Raw genomic sequence first — 24,944 nt, 5'->3', positions numbered from 1 at the left:
AAGATGGCTATACTGGAGTATCCTGCGACAATGACTAATTAATTATGAATAATAAATAACAATGGATGGTAACGACCAAACAAAACAGTAATTAATAATAATTTGTCTTACCTGTTGTACATAAGAACATCCGGTTTCCATAGGCGATGTGGTGGAATCCTCAGATCTCGTACACCGCCAAATTCACTGGAATTCCAACGAAGATTCATATCATTCCATTCCTAAATGAAATAAAAAGTAGAAATAATAAATACTCTTGAGGTAATGCGTAACTTGGCAATAACTCACCAATTTGAGCCAAATATTTGTTATCAGCAGTTGGTTCTTTTCATCCTGAATAAACAAAACAAAACAATAAACACAAATCAATGACGAAGTTTTGTTAAACATGATAATTGTACAAGTATGAAAACAAACACTTCTTATTACTCATTACTTATCAAATTATATAAGATTATATTGTATACAGAAATCCCAACTTACCACATCTATAATCTGCATGAGTGTTAGTCCGAAGCTCAGTTGTAATGGATCGGATTCATTGACCACCGGACGTTCCAGGCTGTTGTAGTTGTCCAGAAGGGCGTGCAGCAACCGCTTCTCATGAGGACCAGCCGTACAAGCTTTTTTTTTAAAAAGAGGGAAAGAAATAAAAAATAAAAGCAATAAATAAATTTTATGTTATTTTCACATCTAATTCGAAGAGAATTTAAAACGGGTGCGTTGGACTTGCAAATATTTTAAAGGCTATTTTAATCTTATCTTTGATTGCAGTTTCAAGAAAGATTAAGAAAATAGAACTGCAAAACCATAGATGGTCTTAACGATATTTAAGATTTAAGCTCAAGATTTAAGCTTGTTATTGATTTTGTGCTTTTACAAACTAAAACTAAACTAACAGAAGTATTTTCTATAACAAATATTTCCAAAACAGAGCGGAAAATGAAAATTGCATTATATATATATACATATATTATATATTTTATTTCGCAACTATCGATAAGTTTCTATGATTTTAACGATATTCAAACTATCTATAGTTTTGAAATTCTACAAAAAAAAAATGTGACAAATAATTTCAGGAAACAATTTTAATTAGTTGTTATTTTTGTTGTTATTTTTTTGGAAGTGATGATTAGCATAGAGACCAACCTGGTATCATAATTAGAAGTCCCAGGCCATAGACCAGCATTTTACCACCGTTAGCAGGCGCTTCCGGCAAGCTCATGTTTGTTTCCTGACTAGGGCAGAGTAGATTGTCCAGCCGACTCGGTGATTGCTTCCTCATATCTTACTTAACCCTTGGAATCCGACAATCAGGAACAGCGCCAGACCGTTGACAGATGAATGGGCGCAGAAGGTATCCCGTAAGACTCAGCCTCCGTTCACTTCACTTCCATAGTTTCGCATATTGTTTGGGGTCCGGTTCGGTTAGTTGCTTCCGTCGATGTGTAGAACTCCCCAGGCAGCCGGTTATTGAATTTCGAGCCACTGTTCAGAGCACTTGTTCGTGTGTAGTCGACCAACTTTTTGGCGGCATTGACTTTCTTCTAATCTAATGCTTTTCGTTAGCTTTCTGATTTTGATTTATTACTCATATTGTTTCGCCTCTGAATAAGTTTCCGTCCAATATACTTTCTCAGCTTTGATTGTACAATCCCTACTTATTCCCAACAATTTCGGAATATATTTATACAGCGATACATTTTTGACAGGCTGTAAAAAAACATATTAATATATTATTAGACGCAATTAAGATTAGAATATCGGATTATATCATTTCAATTGATAGATATTTATATTATATAATATATATCCGATATAGAAATATATATTCAACCATTTTACATATTGGCTGTTGGTAACAGTTAAATATACCTACTCATCAAAAAAAACCCATCATTGAAGATTAAGATAAACTAACTTAAATAGAGTTGCTTTTTGATGTTTGCTAATTTTTCATATGCAAATATGGTAATATAAGTTTAACTGTTGGCTTATGATTGACTCCCCATTGAGCCTTATATTTTGACTCAGTACAGTATATCTAAATCATTCGAAAGCGAGTTTGGCTTTAAAGATGAAATTGCAAACAGTTTACAAAGACAGTATCCATATATAATAAATTTTTAAGATGTTACATTTATTTAAACTCAATACATTGGTTTTATTTATACATTCCGGTTTCCTCGGATTTAATTTTCATTTATCTGTAGCTTAGGAATACCGAGATCAAACGCACTCCCTCAAAAGAGCTGACTTAACTGAAGGATCACGACAATAATAGCCATCTGTTGGCCTTTTGTTATAGTCGCGTTCCTTAATGGCCTGCTGCAACACCTGAAAATAAAAATGGTAATAAATATTGGCTGTTTATGTTTATACTTATCTCACCCGACGACAAATCTCCTCCGACTTGCAAGGACCGCAGGCATTTAAGTCACTTGTTATCCCTTTTTTTTATTAGCCGCAGGGGCCGCCAATAAAGTGCCCGAATCCTGAGCTCTTACAATGCTTCCACACGCCTTAGCTTGCACACTTTTACAACATTTAAGGATCCTTTTGATCAGCATAAAAATCCCAGTTGGCGCTAATAAAATAAAAAAAAAAAAAAACTATGCTAATTAGTGCAGGAAACGAATGCATATGGATAGGCTATACTCACCCGATAAAATTTTTTCTCTGACTTGCTTGGCATTCAGAATAATTGTGAGTCCTGCCTAAGCAATTTATATTTGCTCAACATTTGCTATAATTTTTATGAAAATCGAATTCTGACGCTATCCTACAAAACAATTTGGAAAATGTTACATCAAGATCTGAGTTCTTAACTGGATTTTTGGTTTTATATAGCTTATATTTTAGCGAAACAAACATAAGCAAAATAAAAATCATATTAAACTTGATTTTAATTTGCATATGGTTTAAGCTAAATTTTGTTAATGAGATTTTGCCAGAAATTTAATAAGACATTTTGCATATACTCGTATTTCACAAAACTGATCTTTCAAAGTGGATCAAAAATGGACTCAAACCTTAAAAATTCATTTAAAACTAGAGCAAAATACAAACAAATAATAAAAATAATAAACTAATTAGCATTTATTCCGATAATATTTTTTTCTGATTCTACAGCATGCTAGAATTCTGAAAATTTTCCTTTATAACAAATTTTTAGAAAATATAAATGACAAAATAATTTATTTTTATAAAATATTGTTTACTTACTTTCAAGGGAGCGCACATTTTCTTCTAATACTTTTATTTGCCGCAAAATGTAGTTAAACGTTCCGTTCTGAAAAAATTTAGACATAAGTTATTTACAGTTGACTATGAACAGGTGACTTTAAATAACTAATGTGGGATAATACAAATTATATTAGGACCTCAGAAGATGAGTCTTTATACAGATGGGGAAAATGAAGAAATTGTCCGTCTACGGCTTTCTTGCAAATTTGATTTGAATTAATTAAATTTCTACCAAATTTAAACCGATTCGATTCTTATAAGTCGGGCGAAAAGTGAAAAGGATTTAAAATATATGTTTTTATGTTTTGCTATGAGAGCTATATTCTAATCAAGCATAAATTGGGCGGTTTAATAATACGAGCAGCTATAAAACTGCATGAAAATAAAGAGAGATATTTTATTTTAAATTTTAATTGATAAGAATAAAGTCTTTGGTGCAAAAATATAAAATATTTCTTGTCGCAGATCAAAATACAGTGTCCTTGCCGGCTTCTTCCTCATAGCAGGTTTATAAACCTCGGATTGCCGAAGTTACCTTAAGTTTTCGTTTAGTTTTTGATTAACCCACATCCAAGTAATGAAATTGTCTAATACTGAATAGCAAACCCCATTTATAAGTTTATTAATGATAAAGAAATTTATAACCGACATGAAGTAAAAATCTATGTCTAACAATTAAGTGGAATTTGAAATTATCCAAACCAATTCAAAAGTTTATATTCAGTTTGTATTGCGTTTTAACCATGCGAAGATTAGTCTTCTTCGTTCTTATATTCCTATTTCATTCCAATATCCTACTTGTATAATATTCAATTTGGTTTTTTTAATTTACTTAAACTGTAATGAAAAAATAGTATATTTTTTGACAAAAAGGCTATTTAAGTTTTTGCAGAGCAAGTAAATGTTTGACACTGGAACTTTCATAGATTGAGATAACAAGTTATTATATATGAATAAAGATACTCTTATTGACAACAGCAAATAAAGATTTAATACAATACAAATATCCTTAGTTCGACTGCACAAATTTTATCATTTAACATTTTTACGACAATACTTGGCAAAAGTAGGCATTGTGCAAATATTTCTTATAAAATGCATTTTAAAAGGAAAGTAGGAAAGGATTTTAATTTAATGTTGTCTTAAAAAATTTTTTTTTGTTTAAAAAAAAGTAAAAATAAATGTTACTTTCGATTGGATTTAACTTGAAACCATTGAAAAAATGGAAAGGCTTCAATTAATAATGAGCAAAAGTAGATCTACCAAAAAAAGCTTAGTAAAATGTAGGGAATAAATACATTATAATTTCTTATGACAAATGGTTTCCTCAGAAAACCAATTTTCCAAAGAAAAATCAAAATTTGTATTTAATAATAAGAATATATATTTGTATGCCTTTGCAGAAAGCAACATAATTTTAGTCAAAAGGTTTTAATAAAGTCAATTTTGGTTCTATAAATTATGTATACTTTAGGAGCCTTACCAGTGTAACTTGTTTTTTTTAATCATTTTTTCTTGCCTATTTGATAGTTTACAATTTTAAACTTTAACCGCATTTATCTCGAAACTACATTATTAAAAACTGCTGACATAATAACTCGCCTACAAATATCCGATCGGTTTGAAATTAAGACTCAATTACCTTGATTCCTGATTGGTTGAAAATTGTCCATTTGGCAGAACTTAAATAGTCATTTTTTCACCCCATAAAAATCCCTTTTTTGAAAGCGACGCCGTTTTATAGATATTTAATATTTTTTAAAGATTGTTGGTCATTGTAGGGAAATATACTTAGCTTTTATAATCTTTTTGAATCATGTGAGCAGTTGGACAATTTTTTTTTGTTTATTTCTCAATATTTTTATAAAACAAATATATTAAATAAAGTTGAAAGCTTACCCTGTTGTGTGCAAAAAATTTCAAAAAATTGTCAGTTAATCATGGGTTTTACTAGTATAGCCCTTTAATCAGCATATTCATATAAACTTGGCTTGGGAAAGTTTGCTTCTTCTATTGTTTCTTTTAACAAACCCTAAGGCAAAAACACGATAAAAACATTTAATATATCTTAGAAACAAAATTGACTTTTGACCTTAATCCCTTTGTTGACCTAATTATTTACTAGAATTTCACATTCAACAACAAATTTCTTAAATTTTCTAAACTGCCACTGGTCCTTTGATGGTTTGTCCACATATACATAAGTTCACCAAAAGGGATTTACTTAAAAGGAACTTAATTAATTCTGATGCCAAAAGCAGAAATGGCTTTTAATATGATTTTCTGCGCTAAGTGCCGTTTAACTTCCCTAAATCCACTCAGCCATGCAATAATTAGCCAAAATAAAGCAGCAGCAGCCAGCAGCATTAATACGCATTTGTAGGAAAACTAATTAAATACAAATAATAAAAACTAAAGCACGTTTCTTTTATCACTTACCTTTGACTTCTTATTTGTAATTGTCTCACTTTGCACATTAAAGTACGAAATATCGCGTGGGTAAAATATTTATTGCTGCAGCTTAAAATTTGATAATACCAAAGTTCCAAAGTTCCAAAGTTCATAAATTTCCATACAGGAATATAATTAAAATCAAAAGTAAATAAGTTTGTTACGATGCCTTAAATCTTTTAGAAAACATGTCTGTGACAACCCAGATTATGCAATTAAAATATTTATAATTATGATTTAATAATTTGTCGATTCGGAACTTTTCCACCAACAAATTAACAATAATAAGGTAAATTGGCTTTTGTTTATTTCCAAATGTATTTTTAAATGTTTACTTTCTTAAAAGTTTTTGTTTTAAATATTTGATATACACACCCCCACACTCCTGCATTTTGAAAGATATTCGAAATTTAACATGTGGCACACTTTATGTTGACCCTTTTATGAATATCCTTTTTTTTATTTCTTTGCTTATTGCCAGCCAGCAAGTTTGTAATTTGAAATTTTTTAAATTATTTTATAAACGAAGGATTCATCCCTTAGCTGCATTTAAAATGATAGTTTTTAATGTATTTATTTTTAGACAAGCAATCTTGACTCAACTTCCTTTCGCGTTGCTCTTATTTTCTATTTCAGCATTGTTCAGATGGACCAAATTTGCAGTTTGCGTTCCGCGTAGCTGACTTTTTTGTTTGTTTTTGTTCTTTGCATATGAATGGCAGCCAAGAAATACATTTAAGCTACGTTCCTATGTTGTATTTGTATAATAGTAGCCCAAAGAGGAAAAGGGTGCTTTTTGAGCAAAAGTATGTAACAGGTAGAAGAATGAAACTTTTCCGACTCCATTAACTGTGGCACACACATTTTAATTTAAAGAGAAATGTGCTTGGGTCCAATAAGTCTGTATTGTTTATCAACCTAGATATGTACAATGTTGAAACTTTTCCATTTATACAGTTTCATATATAGTAACATAGATGTAATTGGGGCTTTCGTCTGTAACTTTAATTTATTAATTTTTAAATATTGTATAATCAAGGGTCCATTTTAGTAATTTTTGTAGATAATTTGCCATCAGACTTTCAATTTACTTGACATGAAATAACTTAAAAGTTGTTTTTTTATAAGCAACAGGATACTTCAGAATAAAAACGCAAAAAAAGGAATTTTAATAATACAATAATATGACCTTTAATTTACAGAACGGAAACGTTAAGGCTATGTTGCCGTATTTTATCAATTTATGGGCAATTGTCAAGTCATTAAAATCTCGTTTAAGGGAACGCAACAATTTCTCAAATTGATATGCTAACTTCCTTTATTTAAAAAGGAAATAACTTCAACGATACGAAAGATATACATTTTAAACGTTGCCCTTTAAAAACAAGCACATTTTATTGTCAATACTCACCAGTCATCATATTTGCATAGATTTGAGAATTTTGTATAGCTCCATTTAAATTGCATTTTTTGTTGATTGTTGTTTCATCGCACTTGCCCAATTTAACTTGGCAATGCATTTGCAATAAGTTGGCCAAAAAAGTTTGCTTCAAAACACTACGGCGATTGATTAGTTTACTAAAAATGAAGGCAAACGAATGTGGATAATCGTACCATGAATATTGGTGGTTATACTCTTATGACTGACCACTTGCTCAAGGAACTTTGCGAGCCACGGTTTCATGGCGCTGGTAGGCACAAAAAACGAATCAAAAAAAAAAACAACTCCATGTTACACCTTTAAAAAAAAGTTGATCCGCTTGGCTGATATATATCATGTAAACCGTTTACGGCGCGCTTGCAGATTTTTCCCACTGATTTCACATTCAATATTAATCTCGCACGTTTTCTCGTTTTCTTATTCTATATATTTTCTCTGTTGTTCGTGCTAGCTATGTAATATTTGTTTCCTTGTTTTATTTTTTCGGCACCAAGTGCTGCTCTGACTTCGACCGATTCGTCCACGACCACGCACTCGACTGTGAATGGCTGTGATAGCAAAATAGCAGAGGCAATGGCACAAGGCGACGGCAATGGCGAAGGCAAAGGCAAAGGCAAAGGCCGACCGATACGATGCGATGCTTTGCGATGCGATGCGATACCGCAGAAATAATATCCAACCAACTACCACAACAGCACCACACGAAACGTGCTCGACTTTCCAACTGCAACTGACTGTGGCTGTCGACTCCGAAGCGACACGTGGCCCGACATCGTGCCGGCAGGCTGGGCATTCTGGGCAGGCCAAACAGGCCACACAGGCCAGCCAGCAGCTCCTGCTGAGCTGAGCAGAGCAGAGCAGAGCAGAGCAGGTCCTGAGCAGATCCTGTGCAGCTCCTGTGCAGCTCCTGTGCAGCTCCTGTGACGGTCCTGTGACCTTTAACGAGCGCTAACATCGCCACTCTGTTAGCCCCTAACCGACATCGAATGCCGAGCAGCACGAGCAGCACGGCACACGGCGCACGCCTCGCCGGAATGTTAGACAAAAGTAAACAAATAAGGAGGGACAACAAATGTTGATAGTGCAGTGGACCACCACGTGGTCCTTCGAAAGCGTTTGTTTTGTTATCTTACTGCTAATAGGAATGATATGATATGAATGGTACTGCTACACAGGAGAAATCTCTTGTCCTAGAGTTTCTCTTTAAGGCATAGCAGGAACAAAACTAAAAGATGTTTATTAATTAATACAAAATTAATTAGATAGTTGCTTTAGTTAAGGCCCCCCGTTCGCCAAATGCAACAGACCAGTTAAAGCTCCAGAGCAAAATGACTTAACATCGTTTACGTGTCGTCGTCTGCCAGTGCTTCAAGGGTACGGTACACACAAAAAAAAAATAATAAAACTAAAATCATGTATTTTTATAGAAACCAAAAAAAACAAATATCATGCACAGTTATGCCGATTTGTTAAAGTCATCCTATTTTTATAAACTTAAAAAGGTGTTTTTGAAATCGTAAAAAAGTATCTATATTTGGTTATATGCGTATGTTTATGTTTAACAACAAGGAAGTAAGTTCCTTTTTCTATTACTTTTTGTATTCCCACTGCAAATATATAGTCGTTATATACACTTCTCATTAAAATACTTACATATTTTTATAATATATAAGAAATTAATAAATTCGCCTCGGAATAATAATACAAAACAGCTGACTTGCAATGTAGAAATATGATTAAGTAAAACTAAAATAGCTAAAATAATAACATTTTTTAAACTTTCTGCTTATATTAGGAACTTTAAATTGATTTATAAGTTAAACTAATACTGCAGCTAAATTATAAGAAAATGTAGTATAATTTAATAAAAAATTATTTTTCTCTGTGTGTGCACAAAGAATAACCCCTGAAAGCTGTTATACTCGCTTTTTATTGTTCGCTGGAATCCACAACGAGATGGGCGATGCTAACACACACTGGTTCCACAAAGAATATTTTCCCCTGAAAGCTGTTATATTTTATTGCGCGCAGGAATTCACAACGAAATGAAAGTTGCTTACAAAGGTACCATAATTTCGTACTTCTAGTTATTCACCACTTTTTATTGCTAGCTTATATGCTATAAAATACAATTTGTCCTGATTCTCAGTCTGATTTTTCTATAACGAAAGCTTTTTATAGGATATTAAATCAGTTGTCCCAAACATATCCTCTTTAGCTTTAGCTTTTAGCTTTTACACATTGTGATTTTTGACTTGTAATAGCTTTATTTTGGAAATGGAAAAAGTTAACTTTATTTGACATAAGCGGTACTTAATAAGTTAGCTTTTTATCTAAATCTAAAGCTGGTTAGATTTTAAAATGGTTATAAACGTTGTCGAGTTAACCTAGACGTGTACGAATCTGAAGCTTAAAGTCTTTTTTTGCAAAACCCGAAATATTTATTTAACTAAAGCTTCACTAGTTTTGATTCTGAAACATTCCCCTTAAAGCGCCGGACTTTGTATCTGTACATTTTGTTCCATTTTAAGGCTCGTTTTTCTAGTACTAATGGTAAGCAAAAATAACTGTTATTTTCCACACGTTTTATTTTTGTTTAAAACCCATGTTTGACATTTGAAAAGGAAAATACTTGAAATTTACAGTGTTTGACATACATACATGCGAATAAATTTGGACATGTACGGGGATTATATACATTACGTATACGTAACGTACATTTTTGTGCCTACTTTCTTGCTATCACAAACCATTGTTCATTTAGCTACAATTTCTGCTTTGACAGCGTAAAATTTCTAAAACACGAAAGGAGGCAAGAAATTAGTAGTCAACGAGCCGACGATATTTTCAGAAAGGTCAACCTTGCGGACTACGTACATTTAAAAATGTAAAATTTAGGAATTTTTAGATGTTTTTTATTAGTATTTAACTGGTCCAATAACTGGTCCGTAGTTATAGTTCACACAAATTTTGTCTTAATTTCTTAAAAAAAAACTATGGTTAAAATCGCTTCATTTTAAACATATTTTTTTTTAAACCATAAAATCTAAAATATCCGCGTGTAAGCTTTGTGACTTTTAAAGCCTGTTTCAAATTTAAACATTTTTTGTATTTGTTTTTTTTTTTTTTTCAATATTTTCCCGCCCTAACTTTCCAGCTTTTGTTGAGAATCGAAAATATCGATGTGACCAGAGACATCTCTTATAGAACCACTTGTAGGATTTACAGAGAAGAAAGTAATTAACACTTGCAATTTGCGGACGACGTTATTTTTTAATTTGAAATTAGCAATTAATTAAACAAAACTTAAAGGGGCTGCTTTTTGTTTATTTAGAAATTGTGCACTGCATCTGGAATACATCGGTAAAAAAGTAGTCAAAAACTAGTTTAAATTTACTAATTGTTAGCCTTATATTTAATAACTATTTCTTCGAAGCCTTTTGGACTTATTTTATTTGTTGCTGCATAATTTAATTTTTTTTTCAAGAATAATAATATTTGTTCGTCGTTGCACTTGTTATAGTTGTAGTGCTCGATGGGGTCACTACGGTTGGATACAACATGGTTCGAAGCGACTTGGTTCAGTTTAAACGGTTTGAGCGGCTTTCATCGAGCCGCTTGATAGTGATGTGCGTTAAAGTATTATTGTTAAAAGTGGCTTAAAAATTGCAAAAATCTGTTCTGCTAGAAATTTTCCCATTTAATAGGAAAGAAAAAAGTAACCCGTAGAAATATATTTTTTTTTGTAGAATATCTTGAAAACTAGGTAATGTAAGGAACGGCAAATATATAATGTCTGAAAAGTAAAGTCGATTGTACGTCTTTAATCCCAGATGATGAACTACTGTATGTTTAAAAATTTCCTTTTTGTTAATAAATATATTTTGTGCAGAAACTGTAGACACTGTAAAGTTCGAACTGCTCAATGGAGGTGGGTAATCATAGATGCCAACATCGATGTTATCGAAGTTTTCAAAACATCGGTTACATCGATGTTTGGCGGGGCAACATCGATGTTTTTAAATCTCTAAATGCGGGCAAGAGAGACATGTGAATTGTAATTGTAATTATGGAAATATTTTTAATTTTATCCCTATAAATATTATATTATGTTAAAATTAAATGTTTCTTCGGTGGTGATGGCTGACGTCGTGGAGGACATGGATATATCTGTAAACTAAGTTGTATTAATATAAGCTTTTATTATGTATGCACTTGCATACATTTGCAGTTTGCAGCATGAAATCGTCATTTTAAATATAATTTTTTATTAAACATTAAATTCAGAGGAAATTTAAAGGAGCCGGGGGTTAAAAAGAAAGTAAGAAGTTTCGATTGTTTAAAAAGAACTGTTGGAAAAAAAGCATGGCACATGCAACTACTGCGAGAGATCTATATAGATACAACAAACATGCTCGACCATATAAGGCACCTACATCCAGATCGCAGTAAATATGTAAAAGGCCAAAGCTCAACAATCAACAAATTCAAAATGCAATAGATATATTAGTCGGAAGGTCGACGTTGCATTGCAGCAATGGCTCTGCTCGCAAAGGCCAAACCGATCCAAAGCTAATAAACATGATAGCTGACCGATGTCCAACATTTTAGTTGTATAGAGGATGAAGGGTTTATAAAACTTATTTTGAATCCTTGAAAGTCGGAAAGGGTATTCAGTCAGGCTGGCCAAGACTTTGTTCGACTGTTGTGGACAATCTCGCGTGCTGCAAATAAGACTCATAATTAAATAATACCCCAATTTAAAATTTTAAATTAGGCCCTTTGACAAAAAGGGCTGCTGTTTTTTTATTTTTGAAATTTAGAAAGTAAATAACATCCCAAAATCGAATTTTTATCTTTTAATTTTTATTTATAATGCACTTTTTAAAAATGTACGAAGTTTTTAATTTATTTTAAATTTAACAAAGACTTGTCAGTTATCAGTTAATACATTTTAATGCATAAAAAATAGAGATTAAATAAATAAAATAGAGATAGAATATATTAAAAACAAGAAAGGAAGCAAACTTTGGCAAGCCGAAGTTTTTATACCTTTGCAGCTTTTGCAAAAATAAAATATACTTGAAATCATTTAAATTTTGATTTATTTGCGTATATTTTAAACTTAATTATTCGATCGTTCCTATGGTAATTAAAATTCTTTTTTTATTTCCTTTTTTTGGGGTGTTGTTCTATTATGAAAATTGTCCCCAATTTTTAATGACATGTTTTCTTAAATATTTAAAAACAAGAAAGGAAGAAAACTTCGGCAAGCCGAAGTTCATATACCCTTGCAGCTATTTCAAAAACTAAATACTCTTGAAAACGTTAAAATTATGATTTACTTGCGTGTATGTTTAAAAACATTAAAGCTATGATGATTTGCAGCTTAATTATTCGATAGTTCCTATGGCAGCTATACGATTGTTCCTATGGGAGCTATATGCTATAGATGTCCGATTTTGATGAAATTTAAACCGTAATTCTGAAATATTTAACCATTACTATACCTCGAAAAACTAAAAAAAAAATTAAAAACACCAAAGTTATAATTTTTTTTTTCCGATTGTTCCTATGGGAGCTATATGCTATAGTCGTCCGATCCGGCTCGTTCCGACTTATATACTACCTGCATTAGAAAGACAACTTTTGGGAAAGTTTTATGCAGATAGCTTTAAAACTAAGAGACTAGTTTGCGTAGAAACGGAGGGACAGACGGACGGACAGACGGACATGGCTAGATTGATTCTCCTAGTGATGGTGATCAAGAATATATATACTTTATAAGGTCGGAGATGTCTCCTTCACTGTGTTGCAAACTTCTGACTGAAATTATAATACCCTCTGCAAGGGTATAAAAAAAAATTCCATTCAGAATCATTGTTATTGTTTCCCATATACATTTTTGAGGTCATGTTTCCTTTATTGGAACTTATTGTTTTGGGGACTTTTTTCACAGACCCAACAATCTCCTCTTTCAAGCAAGAGCAAGCATATAAATAAACATGAATAAAAGATTTTTTAAAATAAAAGTATATTTCAAACATTGAGGAAACATCGATGATTTTCCGCAATATAAATAAATAAGAATAAATGTTTTGTTAAAACAAAATTATATTTCAAACATCGATGAAACATCGATGTTTTTCCGCCAAAAACATCGAAAACATCAATGTCTGCAAATATCAAGATTTTCATAAATTCCCATGTTAGTTCAACCGTTTCCCAACATTTATGTTAGAAAACAACGAATATGGGGCAGTGCTGCGGCAGCGGGTAAGCAGAATAGAGATGGGAAAACATCGATGACGCCACGCCAAACATCGATGAGACCGAAGTTTTGAAAACATTGATGCACTTCCATCTCTACAGAGAAACGCAGTGTTGCCAGATTAGGGGTTTTCCGCCAAGATTTAGGGGTTTTTTAACGGTGAAGGGGGAATTTTAGGAGGGAATATTTTAGTAGGGGAGAAGTTTAGTGCTGTTTTTTTAATATGACTATTTTACACTATCTTCTTTATTAAAAAATACATTACCAAACACAGAAGTTACCTGATTTGTAAACAAGACTACAAAATATCAAACACCAACTTTAATTTTTGTTAAATGTCTTATATGTTTCCGTCTTTTTCTAAACTATATTTCTCAAAGAAGAAATAAAATTTTTTAATTTAACATGTGTTAAATTTAGTGGGAAAACTGGTTTACTGATTTGAAATCGGTGTTCTGTGAGATTATTTAGGAGGAAAACTGATTTTCCATCTGGCAACACTGAGGCAAACGCCGGTCCAAACGGAGCGAAAGAGCCAAACACAAACCAAACACAAACGAATCGTACGAGAGAGCGTCGCGTCGCGGGTTAACGAAAATTCGAGTGCCGCCGCGAAAAACGCGCGGGTGTTTAACAGCTGGTTTCGAGTGCATTATCCATTCTTTTTTTTCGGTTACTTGCAAGTGAGCGTGTTCGTGATTCCCCAACTCTAAAAGTCGCCAAAGGCGATCATATTTTGGAGTAAATAAAGGAGATCGGTGAGAGCTGATCAACACAAAGCGTGGTAAAGAGAGGGGCAAATAAGAGTGCATGGAGTGAGTGAGAGGGAACGAGAGAGAGAGATAGCGAGTGCAATTGTGTGTGTGCATGTGTGTTTATTTGTGCTTGTGTTTGTGTACCCGTTCAACCGGTTCGACATTCATCTTCGACTTACCTGCAACAAAAACAACAACGTACTTGGAAAAAATAACATAAAAACTGAAGCAAAATGCAGCATCGCCAACAATAACAACAACAATGTGCAGCTGCAGCAATTGTAATGTCAAATGAATCAAACGGACTGCATCATTTGCATTCGCTTCCGAAAGAAAGAAAAAAGAAAGAAAAGGGGGCAACAAACAGCAATAATAAAATAATATGTTAAGTGTATGAAGTGCAGACCGAAGCCATTAACCCCAAAAAGGCGTCTGCTTTATGCGTTCGATCCGTAAAGAAATTCAAAAATTCACGATCCAGTTGGAATGTTGTTCACCCCTTACTCATTTAAATTCAAAACATCCATGTTGAAATATAACATTAAAAGGAACTGCGAAGTAATTTATCATCATAATTGAGGATGAAATACATTGAACCCTAAAAAGTTAAAGCATCGAACTACACGATAGTTCAGTGTTTAATGGATTTTTCTATTGGTGACTAATGCTATCAAAACCGTGAAGTCAAGATAATGAGTGCATTGTTTGAAAAAAAAAGCTATGACTGTGTAAAGTTGTAACCCTTGAGAGACGGCAAACAAACCAAATTTAAAAGTTGTCTTGCTGTTCAGAAAATACAATATAATGATCTCTTTAATGATGTTCCTAAAATTTTGGAAACAGATAGGGGTGCATATATGACACAACGAAAATTAAAAAAAATATATGATAAATTATTAATAGTATATTATACGTATATTTTTGTTATCATTCACTGATAAAAAAACGATACAAAGTAAACATATTTTTCTCTAAATTGAGATTATTTGTACCTGTGTAGAGAGTTAACCCTCGCTACCTGCGCCTGCCAAGGGTTAAACGCTAGCGTGTAATTGACGTTGCCAAAAAATTAAGAAAGAAAAAACAAACAAACAACAGAGGACAAAGCACGAACAACAGAAATTAGTAGACAGAAAGCAAGGGAAAAACTTACCAGAGAGCAGAAAAGCCCTTGTCTTTTTTTATTTTTTTTTTGGCCATGCGTTGTGCAGTACAGTTAGTCGCCAGCGGAATCGTCAAAGTGTGCGTGTGCCTGCGGTGCGGGTGCCTTGGTATTTGTGTGTGTGTTCGTGTGTGTGTGTGTGTGTGCGTGGGGCGTGTGTGTGTGTTAGTTGGTGTTTTTGGCGCGGCACTTTTTTGTTTTCATGAATTTATCTTTGGGCGAAAGAAAGAAAGAAAGAGAACTGCAGGAAAAAGGAGAGCAGGAGTCAAGGAAAACTAAAAACAAAGCGATTAGCAGCACTCACGCACTTAGAAAACACCAGGAGATGGGCAACCTGCGGTCTTGGAAAGAAGAGATATAAAAAAGCGGTTCCAATAGGTGCACTAAACAATTGTCTACCCTTGCAGTGTGGGATGTATTATTCATTTTAGTTAGTGCAACATGTCAGGCATGGATTTTTTCTCATACAACACTTTTCTATTTTGAGATGGAATGCAATTTACCCCACAACAAATTTTCATTCTATTTCGGAATATAATTTTGAAGTTAAATTAAAATTCCATTCCCACATTTTCCATTTGACCTATAAACAGCTCAGATTAAGAGAAAATTTTATAATTTTATTGTATTGTTAAAAAAAATGATTTATGTTGCATTTAATTAACATTTTACGACTTGGATTATTCCGTTTAATACGGTTTTAGTTTTAACAAAATCTAAAGAATAGTAAAATATAAACACTTTGACTTCTAAATAAAATGGACGCAGATCTTTTTTGATTTTTGTTGTTGTCTTAAATGAGGGTAATTTCAAGAATATTGTCTAAATCTGTCTAGCTCCCATAGGAACAATCGGAAAAATAAATGAAAAAAAAATTATAGGTCTGCTGTTTTTATTTTTTTTTTAGTTCTTCGACATATGTATATTAATGGCTAAATATTTTAGAATTACGGTTTAAATTTCATTAAAATCGAGCGACTATAACATAAAATGGGAACAACAAATATATTAAAAACAACATTTTTTAAAATTTTAATTATTCTACTTTGTGTTTTTTTTTAAATTTTTTTTGACTTATTAATAATTTGACAGTTCAGAATTACGCTTTTAATTTTAAAATCGAAAAACGATATCATATAGCTGCCATAGGAACTATCGAATAATTGAGCTGCAAATCATTATAGCTTCAATGTTTTTAAACATATACGCAAGTAAATCAAAATTTTAATGTTTTTAAGAATATTAAATGTTTGCAATAGTTGCAAGGGTATATGAACTTCGGCTTGCCGAAGTTGGCTTCCTCTCTTTTTTTTATTTTATATTGAAATATTAACGACATAATTATATGTTTTTGATTTCGGATGATCCTGTAACGAGTTATGATGGGCACCGCAGTTCAATTTTTCATTGATATTAAACGTGCATTGGTTTTTAAAAATAAATATCAAGTGTTTCGTCAAAAACATCCAAAAAAATAACGTTTTTACTCGAATAAACTCCTCCCCCCTCAATCTCTAATTTCAAATGTTAATATGATACCAATATATGATGTATTTAATAAATACATTTGTTTAAATACATAGAAGTTTTCAGTTCCATAGTAAGAAACCAGATCTCGAATAGTTTTCCACAAAGGGATATGTCTTGCCAGGAATCTTTTCCCGAGAGTTGGCTCATGATCGAGTCACGAGTTTTTATACCATCTACTTGAAGAGCCGGAGGGTGTATTGTTTTTGTGTTCCTCTAAGATTTACAATTGCCAAGTTGTGAAAACTATATTGTTAAATGATTTTTCGTAACTGGGAAAAGTAGTGGGTATGCGATGGTCGGGACACTTAATAATGGCGTTATTTCTTGTTTTTTACATGCTCGAGTTCGTTGAGTTAGATTTTGGAGCTTGGGTTAGCTGTAGTTAAGTCTAACCGCAGAAACAGCAACGGTCACTTCGTCAGCAACAACAACAAACAGCAACAGCAGCAGCAGCAACAGCAACAGCAACAACAACAATAGCAAACAACAACAACCAGAGCAACCACTTCATCGAAAACTCGTTTTGACAACAATTATGGCCCAAGCGGAAAGGCAGAGATGGAGTTTCAAATAAAGTTGGGGCCAAGCGCACAAAGAGACGCTGAGAAAACTGAAGTTTCAACTGAGGCTGCTGTGTTGCAGATGAAGGATTGCTTGTGGTTTCTGTGTTAGTGTTTGGTTTTGGCGTTAAGGCAGTACAGCTTGACCATCTTTTCGGCTTCCTGATCGAAACCACGCGATAATAATAGTCCGAAACCAGCTTCTCCCCGAAATACTTGCAAATACTTTGCGCCAGCAAAACAGATTAAAAGTGGTACACCAAGATGGCATTTGAAACTGAAAAGTACATAGTTACATACACACATTTATTTATTGAACAGGGTGCGTCATCTTAAATCTTCCAGACACTTATCGACCATTTGACAAGTTTTCGAAAATTCATTTAAGTACCATTTTAACAATGAATCACATCACATCAAAATAATGCGCAAAACGTGCACATCGTCGAAAAAAATTGTTCCCGCATTATGTCAAACAAAAAATGTGTGAAAAAGATGTTTCGGAAAAACGGTGAGCCATGCTACACCGCACGTAAAAAATGAAGTTTTTGCCACGAAAATTCACTGAACGTGGTATAATTAAAAAAAAAGGGTACGGCAGCAAACCTCAGGCCATTCAAGAAACCCCCGAAAAAGCGATGGAAATCAAAACAAATTGTCAATTTTGTCTGGGCCTGGCCAATAAATCTTAATTGATGTTGCAGTTGAAAGTAAAAAAAAAAACAAAACGATGCAACTCTAATGGAAATTCACTCACGGACATAATTTTAAAAGTTTGTTGAGTTAGTTTCAATCACTAGAACACACGTAAATACGACGTTTAGCTAACCAAAAAATTCAATATAGATTTTGAGTTTCATCTAAAGTGTTAGACGGTGTTTTGATTTAAAAGAATTTGAAATACAAATTTAAACATTTTTTTTAATTGCCAATAAGAAAACCCATTCCACTTTTTTTAACCCTAGTTGAAAATAAATGTAATAAATACAAACGAAATGACTGTTGCATAAAATTTGTATTACCCAAGGCAGGTATTTTTTATAAGGTAATAATACTTATGCAGATCGATGCATTCCCTTAATACTTTAAATCCGTTATTTTTCTGCGTTATGAAATTACATGTTGGTATAAAAAGTAACCCCTAAATTCCGAGAAGCTCAGAAGTAAAGTTGGTTCATAAATCTAAAGTAAATACTCAATGAAGGGCGATAAGACGGAAAAATAAATTAAATTGATAAGGAAATGCGGGAAAATGGGCGTTTTATGACAGCTTTCCATTCACGTTGCTTATTGCTGATGATATTGAGCATTGAAGGGGGGTTTCCCATTCCCCATTCCCCACTATTAATTTACCTTGAAATGGCACGATTTGTTCTTGTATTCACGCTACCCTTTTGTTTGGTTTTAGCACTATTTCGGCTTCGTTATTGGTTTTTTGTACTCGTTTTGCGATTTGTTTTTCTTTTGCGCCCACGCCATTTACTTCTCAGTGTTCATACATTTCAGTTTCTTCTTTGTGGCGCTCTTTATTATTGTTTACTCCTTTTATGCCCTCTATTCGCTCACGACACAACAAATAATTGCTCTCTGTATTTCTCTCTTCACAACTTCAGTGCTTTTCATGATCGGTCATACCCGGTTGCAGTTCGAGCGGAGTTCGATGGGGAGGTGGAGCTTAATATGAGGTTTGAGTTCGAATTGGATCCAGCAGATGCGGTTTGAAAGATGTTTAAATAAAACGATTTTCCCGTTTTACAAATGTTTTAACACACTGCGAAATTATTGACGTTGAATCAACAAGAACATTTGTCCACGTATCTGCAGAGCTCACTTGCACTACTCTGGGCTCAGTGCTGTTGCTCCGCACACGTTCGCTATGTTGGAAAATGCCATTTAGCATCAAACATAGCAAACAAACATGAGGTTCGAACACAGTTCAAATCTCATTGCATGTACACTTAAACAAATGTTTGAAATGTCGAAGTTATAAAAATTCGATCATTTCATTCTATTGCACCATTTATTTTATGAGACGACTAATCCAAACCATTCCTATTTATAAACACGCAACAATAAAATAAGAATTTTTTTTGTTTCTTATAACATATTTGATAAAGTTAGACTTGTAACTGAAATTAGAATACCTGGTTTACAATTGTTCAACAAATTAAACCAATTTGGAATTTCCTAACCCATATATAAAACACTTGTATCTATAAAAAAATTGGCTTAAATACTAAATTTTCTCACACTTGGCTCGTGGGTATATTTATTATTATTACCGACAACAGGTAAGCGCCAAAATCCTCATTTCCGCCCACGCACACATACGCACTGGCGGGCACGCACCCACAATATGTGCATGTGTGCATGAATATACGGAAAATCAATTAAAACTTTTAATTGAAAGAAAGATTTAAGTGAAATTAAATTTTTTTGCTCCTGTTCGTCAGCCAATTTAACTCAACTCTCTGCCCATCTCAGCCAAATCTCATCGTTGCAGGTTTAACTCAACTCAACGAAGTTAAAGTCTACGGAAGCGGTTTTAATAGGTGGGGTGTTAACCAGAGACGTGTATATGAGTTAACTTATGACGGTGGCAAGATAAAAATACTCGTTACGATAAATAGAAAAAAAATTATTCTATAATTAGGAAATTATGTAGATCATGTATTTTAGTTTGTGAGAACAATAAAACCTTACAATTAATAAATTTCATAGAAATTTCGGGACAAAAATTGGTGGTGCGTTACTTTAAAACATGGTTGCTCAAAACTTCATTATTTGCAGTGCATTTACCAACACATTTAAAGAAGATCACGAACACAAGTTAAGAATTCATTGTAGAACCGAGAAAAGACAAAAACAGATTTAATTTGACTTAGCCATTTAATTGTTGTTGCCTTGCCTCGGTCTTATCAGTAACGAAATGGAAATAACGCAAGGAAGAAACAAAAAATTGTTAGTGTAACCAAATGTGCCGGCCCCACATCTCCATAAGCATGTGAATTTACAAAAACCATTGTGCTCCATGTGCATAGGCGTGAGCAGCACCCCTTCCTAAAATCGGTGTATTTAAGTTTAATCAATTAAACCTGAAATCGTGATTCTTAGGTGATTAAATTTGGTAAAAAAAAACATTTTTAAAAATGAAATAATACAATTTTTCTATACAAATTGAAATTACACGCTGTGTTTGACTAATTACCCAGAGCAACACCTACGTAACTTTATAATATCGTTCCTAACTTGAAACTAATTGAACTCGCAAGTATATACAAAAAATGCACAAAATTACCTCATGCTCTCTAATTAGGGCTTAGCATCCGGTACATTACCACAAGAAGTGTACCTAACAACTACAAGTGCTCTCATGAGCACTCTCTCTCTCTCTGGAATGAGGATACGGCTTTTGGAGTTCGAAAGCGTGCTAGAAAGGGTTTTTTTTTACAGGTTACTCGTAGGTTTAATTGAGGAATGTTGGGGAGAACGTTTTTATACAAAAAAGTTGAAGCTTCAAATTTTGTAATATTCTTTAAAGTATTATTAAAAACTCATAAAGTACAAAATAAATAAGATTCTTTACGATTTGTTTACAGACTACTGCCAATGTATTGGCATGTGCCCACTCCAAAAACCGTTCACTCGCAGACAAAAACTAAGTCTTCTTGATGATTGGTGATTTTTGAAACAACTTCAACGATTTTGGAAATGCTGATCTGCTTCAACACTCAGGTAAGTTGAATTTGTATACACCTTATGTTATAAATCAAAAATATTGAAGATATTTCATTGTGGGAATAGTTTTTCCGGTAAACACTTTCCAAATTCCGCATAATGGTGAACTTTCCATGTGTTTGCAGGTGATAAACGGCGCTAATCCAAAGAGCTTATACATATACATAGGCAGAAATACATATGCGACATAGCCTTATCAAACGCATGATACCGGCTGCCAAGCAAGACTTGTAATTTTTAAATTAGAATTACGTGCCTTGCCTGCTAAATCGGCAATACTGAATGGGCGGAGAACTAGGCAAGTGGCTACGAAAATGTTCTTTAATACAAGGCCGAGGAGGGGAGGAGAGGCGAAGAGGCGGGGCGACTTAAAAGCAAGAGCAACAAGCTCTTTGTATTCGGAAAGATTTTGGACTTTCCGTGAGATGGAGGGCCGGGATCAGGTCGTGCGACGACTTCAGCTTCTTAAAAGCAAAAACGTTCCTAAACCCCACGTTTCCTTGGCCGCTGGCTGTGGCCTTGCTGGAAAACTAAAAAGGGAATGCCTGAGGAAAGGGTGCTGGGTCCCCTGGTGTAAGAGGAAAAAGACACCCGAAATTAAACAAAGACGAAAAATTACAATATGTATTTCTTAAAGTCTGGAACTGTAACACACATTCTTTGAGGGGAAAATCCATGGGTGACAAAAACAATCAACTGTGGTGAACAGATGTCAAATTGGGGGACAGATGGCAGGGCTTAACTCTTAAACACCTTTTATCACACACTCAAACACACTTTCTCACATTAAATGTAACTGGGTTGGTAATCTACATATGCGAAATATTCAAATAATCAAATATACTGCCTAATAGTGGGTTAAAAGATTATGAGTCTGTTAAAAAAAGTGGCCTTTATATACAAATTAGTTCCCCTAAAAATGTGATTATTTGAAAAGGCGAAGTGGGTTTTTCAATATACGTAGGCATCATATTTTTATTATTATTGTTGAGGTATTTATTGAACTAAAACTAATACAAATGTTGCAGTGGTTCGTCTATAACAACAGTCTTCGAGTTCCCTTCTTTTGGTTTACGAGTACTGTCCACTAAGAAAAACTAACAAAAATACATCGTCAAGATGTCCCCGTAAGGGTGAGTGCCCGATTGGGGTGGATGTTGTTGCACATTCCACAATATTGTTGTATATAAATATATATATATATACCTATATATATGTACATATATACATATGAAACGATATCGAGAGGGTGGCTCCCGTCTCTCCGAGTTCATAATGCAAACCGCGTCTGGCGATTGGAAATTAATGAAATTTTATATAAGAGTCCAATCCAAATTGGTGTATGAATGAGCGGAATTGATGTGTAAATGAACGTCTGCCTGCTTTTACAGCCACATCCTGCTGGCGCCCAGGGGTTACCCAATATATATATATATATATATATATATATATATATATATGTGGGCCATTACAAAAAGGAGCAAAAGGAGATGAAAGCCGAACTCCATTACCTCCGGAGCAGGAGAAATTGTTGCCGGGGCTAATGCGAAATTTGTATGCAGTCCAAACAACGGCAGTCATTTCTTTTGTTTTGCTCCGCTACGCAGAGCACTGCTTTTTGTTTCTCGTTTTCAGTTTTGAATTTCTCCGGCCTTGTTGTGTGGGCCTACTTCGGATTTCGTTCCTGTTCGGGCACTTGGCGCTGAGAAAAAATAACAATCAAATGTAATGTTTGCTTGAAGAGACGGGGTTCAGGAAATTAGGAATGCCCTCGTCCCGCCTGTGACCATTAGAACTCCGTGGAACTGCTCATAAAAAAAAAAAGTTACACTTTCAGTGCGTAAATTTAGTTAACATTTAATTGACACGATTCAGACAAAACATAATTAGCTGTAGGCGAACACGTCAAAAAAAATGTTAAGCAAAAGTATGTCGGGAGCACTGTGAACTAGAGCAACAAGATTTGGTACTTTTCAGAATACTACGGAGAAATCTTTACTCTTTTTTAGTAGAGAGATTGTAGATAGTAGATTGTTTTACAAGCGTATTGAGTTGTTCAATTTTTTCTTGGTTCGGGCTTTTAAATATAGCGTTTTTTTTTCCGTCTCTCTATAAATAAAACCAATCCCCGCCTTGGTGACCTGTATACATAGCAGTTATTTTAAAATATTTGCTCCGGGTATATTAAATTCCTTCAATTCTATTTGACCCTCTGATTTGAAGGCGGCATCAAAAAATCGTTTATACACACATATATTTTTAATTTTGTACCTTTTTCACTGGTGGCGGAAGATTGAGTAAAACAAATGGGCCTGGTGGCAAAACAGAAAAATTTGAGTTTTATGCGCACAAAATTATAATAGGCAGATGCTATGCTAACCCAACTCCCTAAACTCAATCTCTTTGTTTTTTCGCATCCCCTTCTGGGCAAATGTTTGTATGTTCTCGTTGCTGACGATGTGTGTTTGTATGAGCATTTGTTTAAGCCTGTTTATATAGTAGGGGCTCATACAGGGACTATATAGGTGGGTTCAAGGCGTTGCAGGATGGGCATCTGAAGAATCCAAAGATATATCTCATTATTATGGCTTCCGTTTATTTTTGAACACAAAACGTATATAAACGAACTCCAGCTCAACAGCATCACCAGCACTAGCATCAGTTTTTCGCCCTCCTGTTTTCACTACATCCAAGCGCCATCAACTTCCATCGGTTTGGGATACCCATCTCCGGCGACAAGTTGCCAGATTCCGGTACGGATTCCAAGTTCAGTCACAAAAGAACCAAGAAAGAGGACTATAGTCGAGCATCCCGACTTAAAGATACCTTCTACTCCTTGCCTTTATTAATACAAAAATTATTTTGCCTCGGTTTTGCTTTTATAGTAATAATAAAAGCGGAAATTTGTTATGGTTGCTATCATTTAATGCGATGGGATAAATTATCGGTTCGATTGTGTGCCTTGCACCATCTATGGTGGAGTAATGGATTATAAAAAATGAACTGGCCAAAGCTTAACAAACAAATAGCTTTAAATCTATGATATCAGCTTGCGTTGATGTGTCTGTATATACCACCAAAAATACAGATATTTGTATACTGGTTTTGATACCACGAAAAACAGAGTCCAAATACTTAAATTGGCTTTTACTAAAAGAATAATTAAAATAAAGTATTAACATGGGCACGAATGACACCTTACTAAATATTTTACCTGAGAAAAGTTTTAAAACCAAGATATGTTATCATTTTAGCTCTGACCAAAATAATCTACAATCTACAATATTTGTAAATAAACAATAATGTACATGTCTTTATGATCTTAAATTTAAGTTTTTTTAATAGTAAAAATTGAAATAAAGCTAAATAATAATTTTGCTTTCGCTCCAAAATTTCAACTTTTATATATTTTGTATTTTGATTTTTGGTCTCCATCGAAACCAATGTGCATAGGTAAATCAGCTTTGCTGTTGAATCTGATTAAATTATGTATGGTTTTATGGCGCCAAATGACAAACCATACATATTTAAATGTATTTTATTAGCTTAGTTAAATACAAATCCTTCCTGAAATTTCGCTGACCACAAACGGTTGTACGGTTATAGGGAAACCCTTTCCCAAACAGATTACCAACCATATCAAATCAGGGGACGCGTTCGATGACCTTTTGTGCGGAGGCTGTGGTCTTGGTTGTGTTTGGTTACCGCAGAAATTGTGTCGCCAGCAAGAAATTCCATGTCCCGGCACTGGGTGCAAATTTCCATGAATTTAGGATTCCATCATCCT

The 24,944-nt window shown here is 33.7% G+C and overlaps 2 protein-coding genes across 20 annotated transcripts in view; one reads left to right on the top strand and one right to left on the bottom strand.

The window, feature by feature from the left end:
- The window catches only part of LOC128264238 (neuronal acetylcholine receptor subunit alpha-7), a 28,624-nt gene extending 20,498 nt beyond the window's left edge, over positions 1–8,126 (bottom strand). For 2 of the 13 annotated variants that reach the window (XR_008268678.1, XM_052999642.1), the window contains exons 1-5: positions 7,112–8,124; positions 1,153–1,716; positions 484–623; positions 289–333; positions 112–221 (exon numbers count right to left, since the gene is read on the bottom strand). Coding sequence is in view for 9 of the 13 variants with exons in the window: in XM_052999642.1 (XP_052855602.1) it covers positions 112–221; positions 289–333; positions 484–623; positions 1,153–1,288 (431 nt within the window). In the remaining 4 variants the exon portion in view is untranslated. Of the gene's footprint in view, positions 1–111; positions 222–288; positions 334–483; positions 624–1,152; positions 1,717–7,111 lie in introns of all 13 variants that reach the window. The other 11 variants (XM_052999633.1, XM_052999634.1, XM_052999635.1 and 8 more) reach the window with 11 other exon arrangements.
- Positions 8,127–13,934: 5,808 nt separating this feature from the next.
- Positions 13,935–24,944, top strand: part of LOC128264232 (uncharacterized) — a 117,041-nt gene continuing 106,031 nt past the window's right edge. For 6 of the 7 annotated variants that reach the window (XM_052999621.1, XM_052999618.1, XM_052999615.1 and 3 more), the window contains exons 1-2: positions 13,935–14,196; positions 21,019–21,154. The gene's annotated coding sequence lies outside the window, so the exon portion shown is untranslated. The remainder of the gene's footprint in view (positions 14,197–21,018; positions 21,155–24,944) is intronic. The other variant, XM_052999617.1, reaches the window with a different exon arrangement.

Source organism: Drosophila gunungcola, unplaced genomic scaffold, assembly GCF_025200985.1.
Source record: "Drosophila gunungcola strain Sukarami unplaced genomic scaffold, Dgunungcola_SK_2 000060F, whole genome shotgun sequence".
Taxonomy (NCBI): domain Eukaryota; kingdom Metazoa; phylum Arthropoda; class Insecta; order Diptera; family Drosophilidae; genus Drosophila; species Drosophila gunungcola.
Note: the sequence above shows the minus strand (reverse complement) of the source record. Positions and strands in the feature narration are given on the sequence as shown.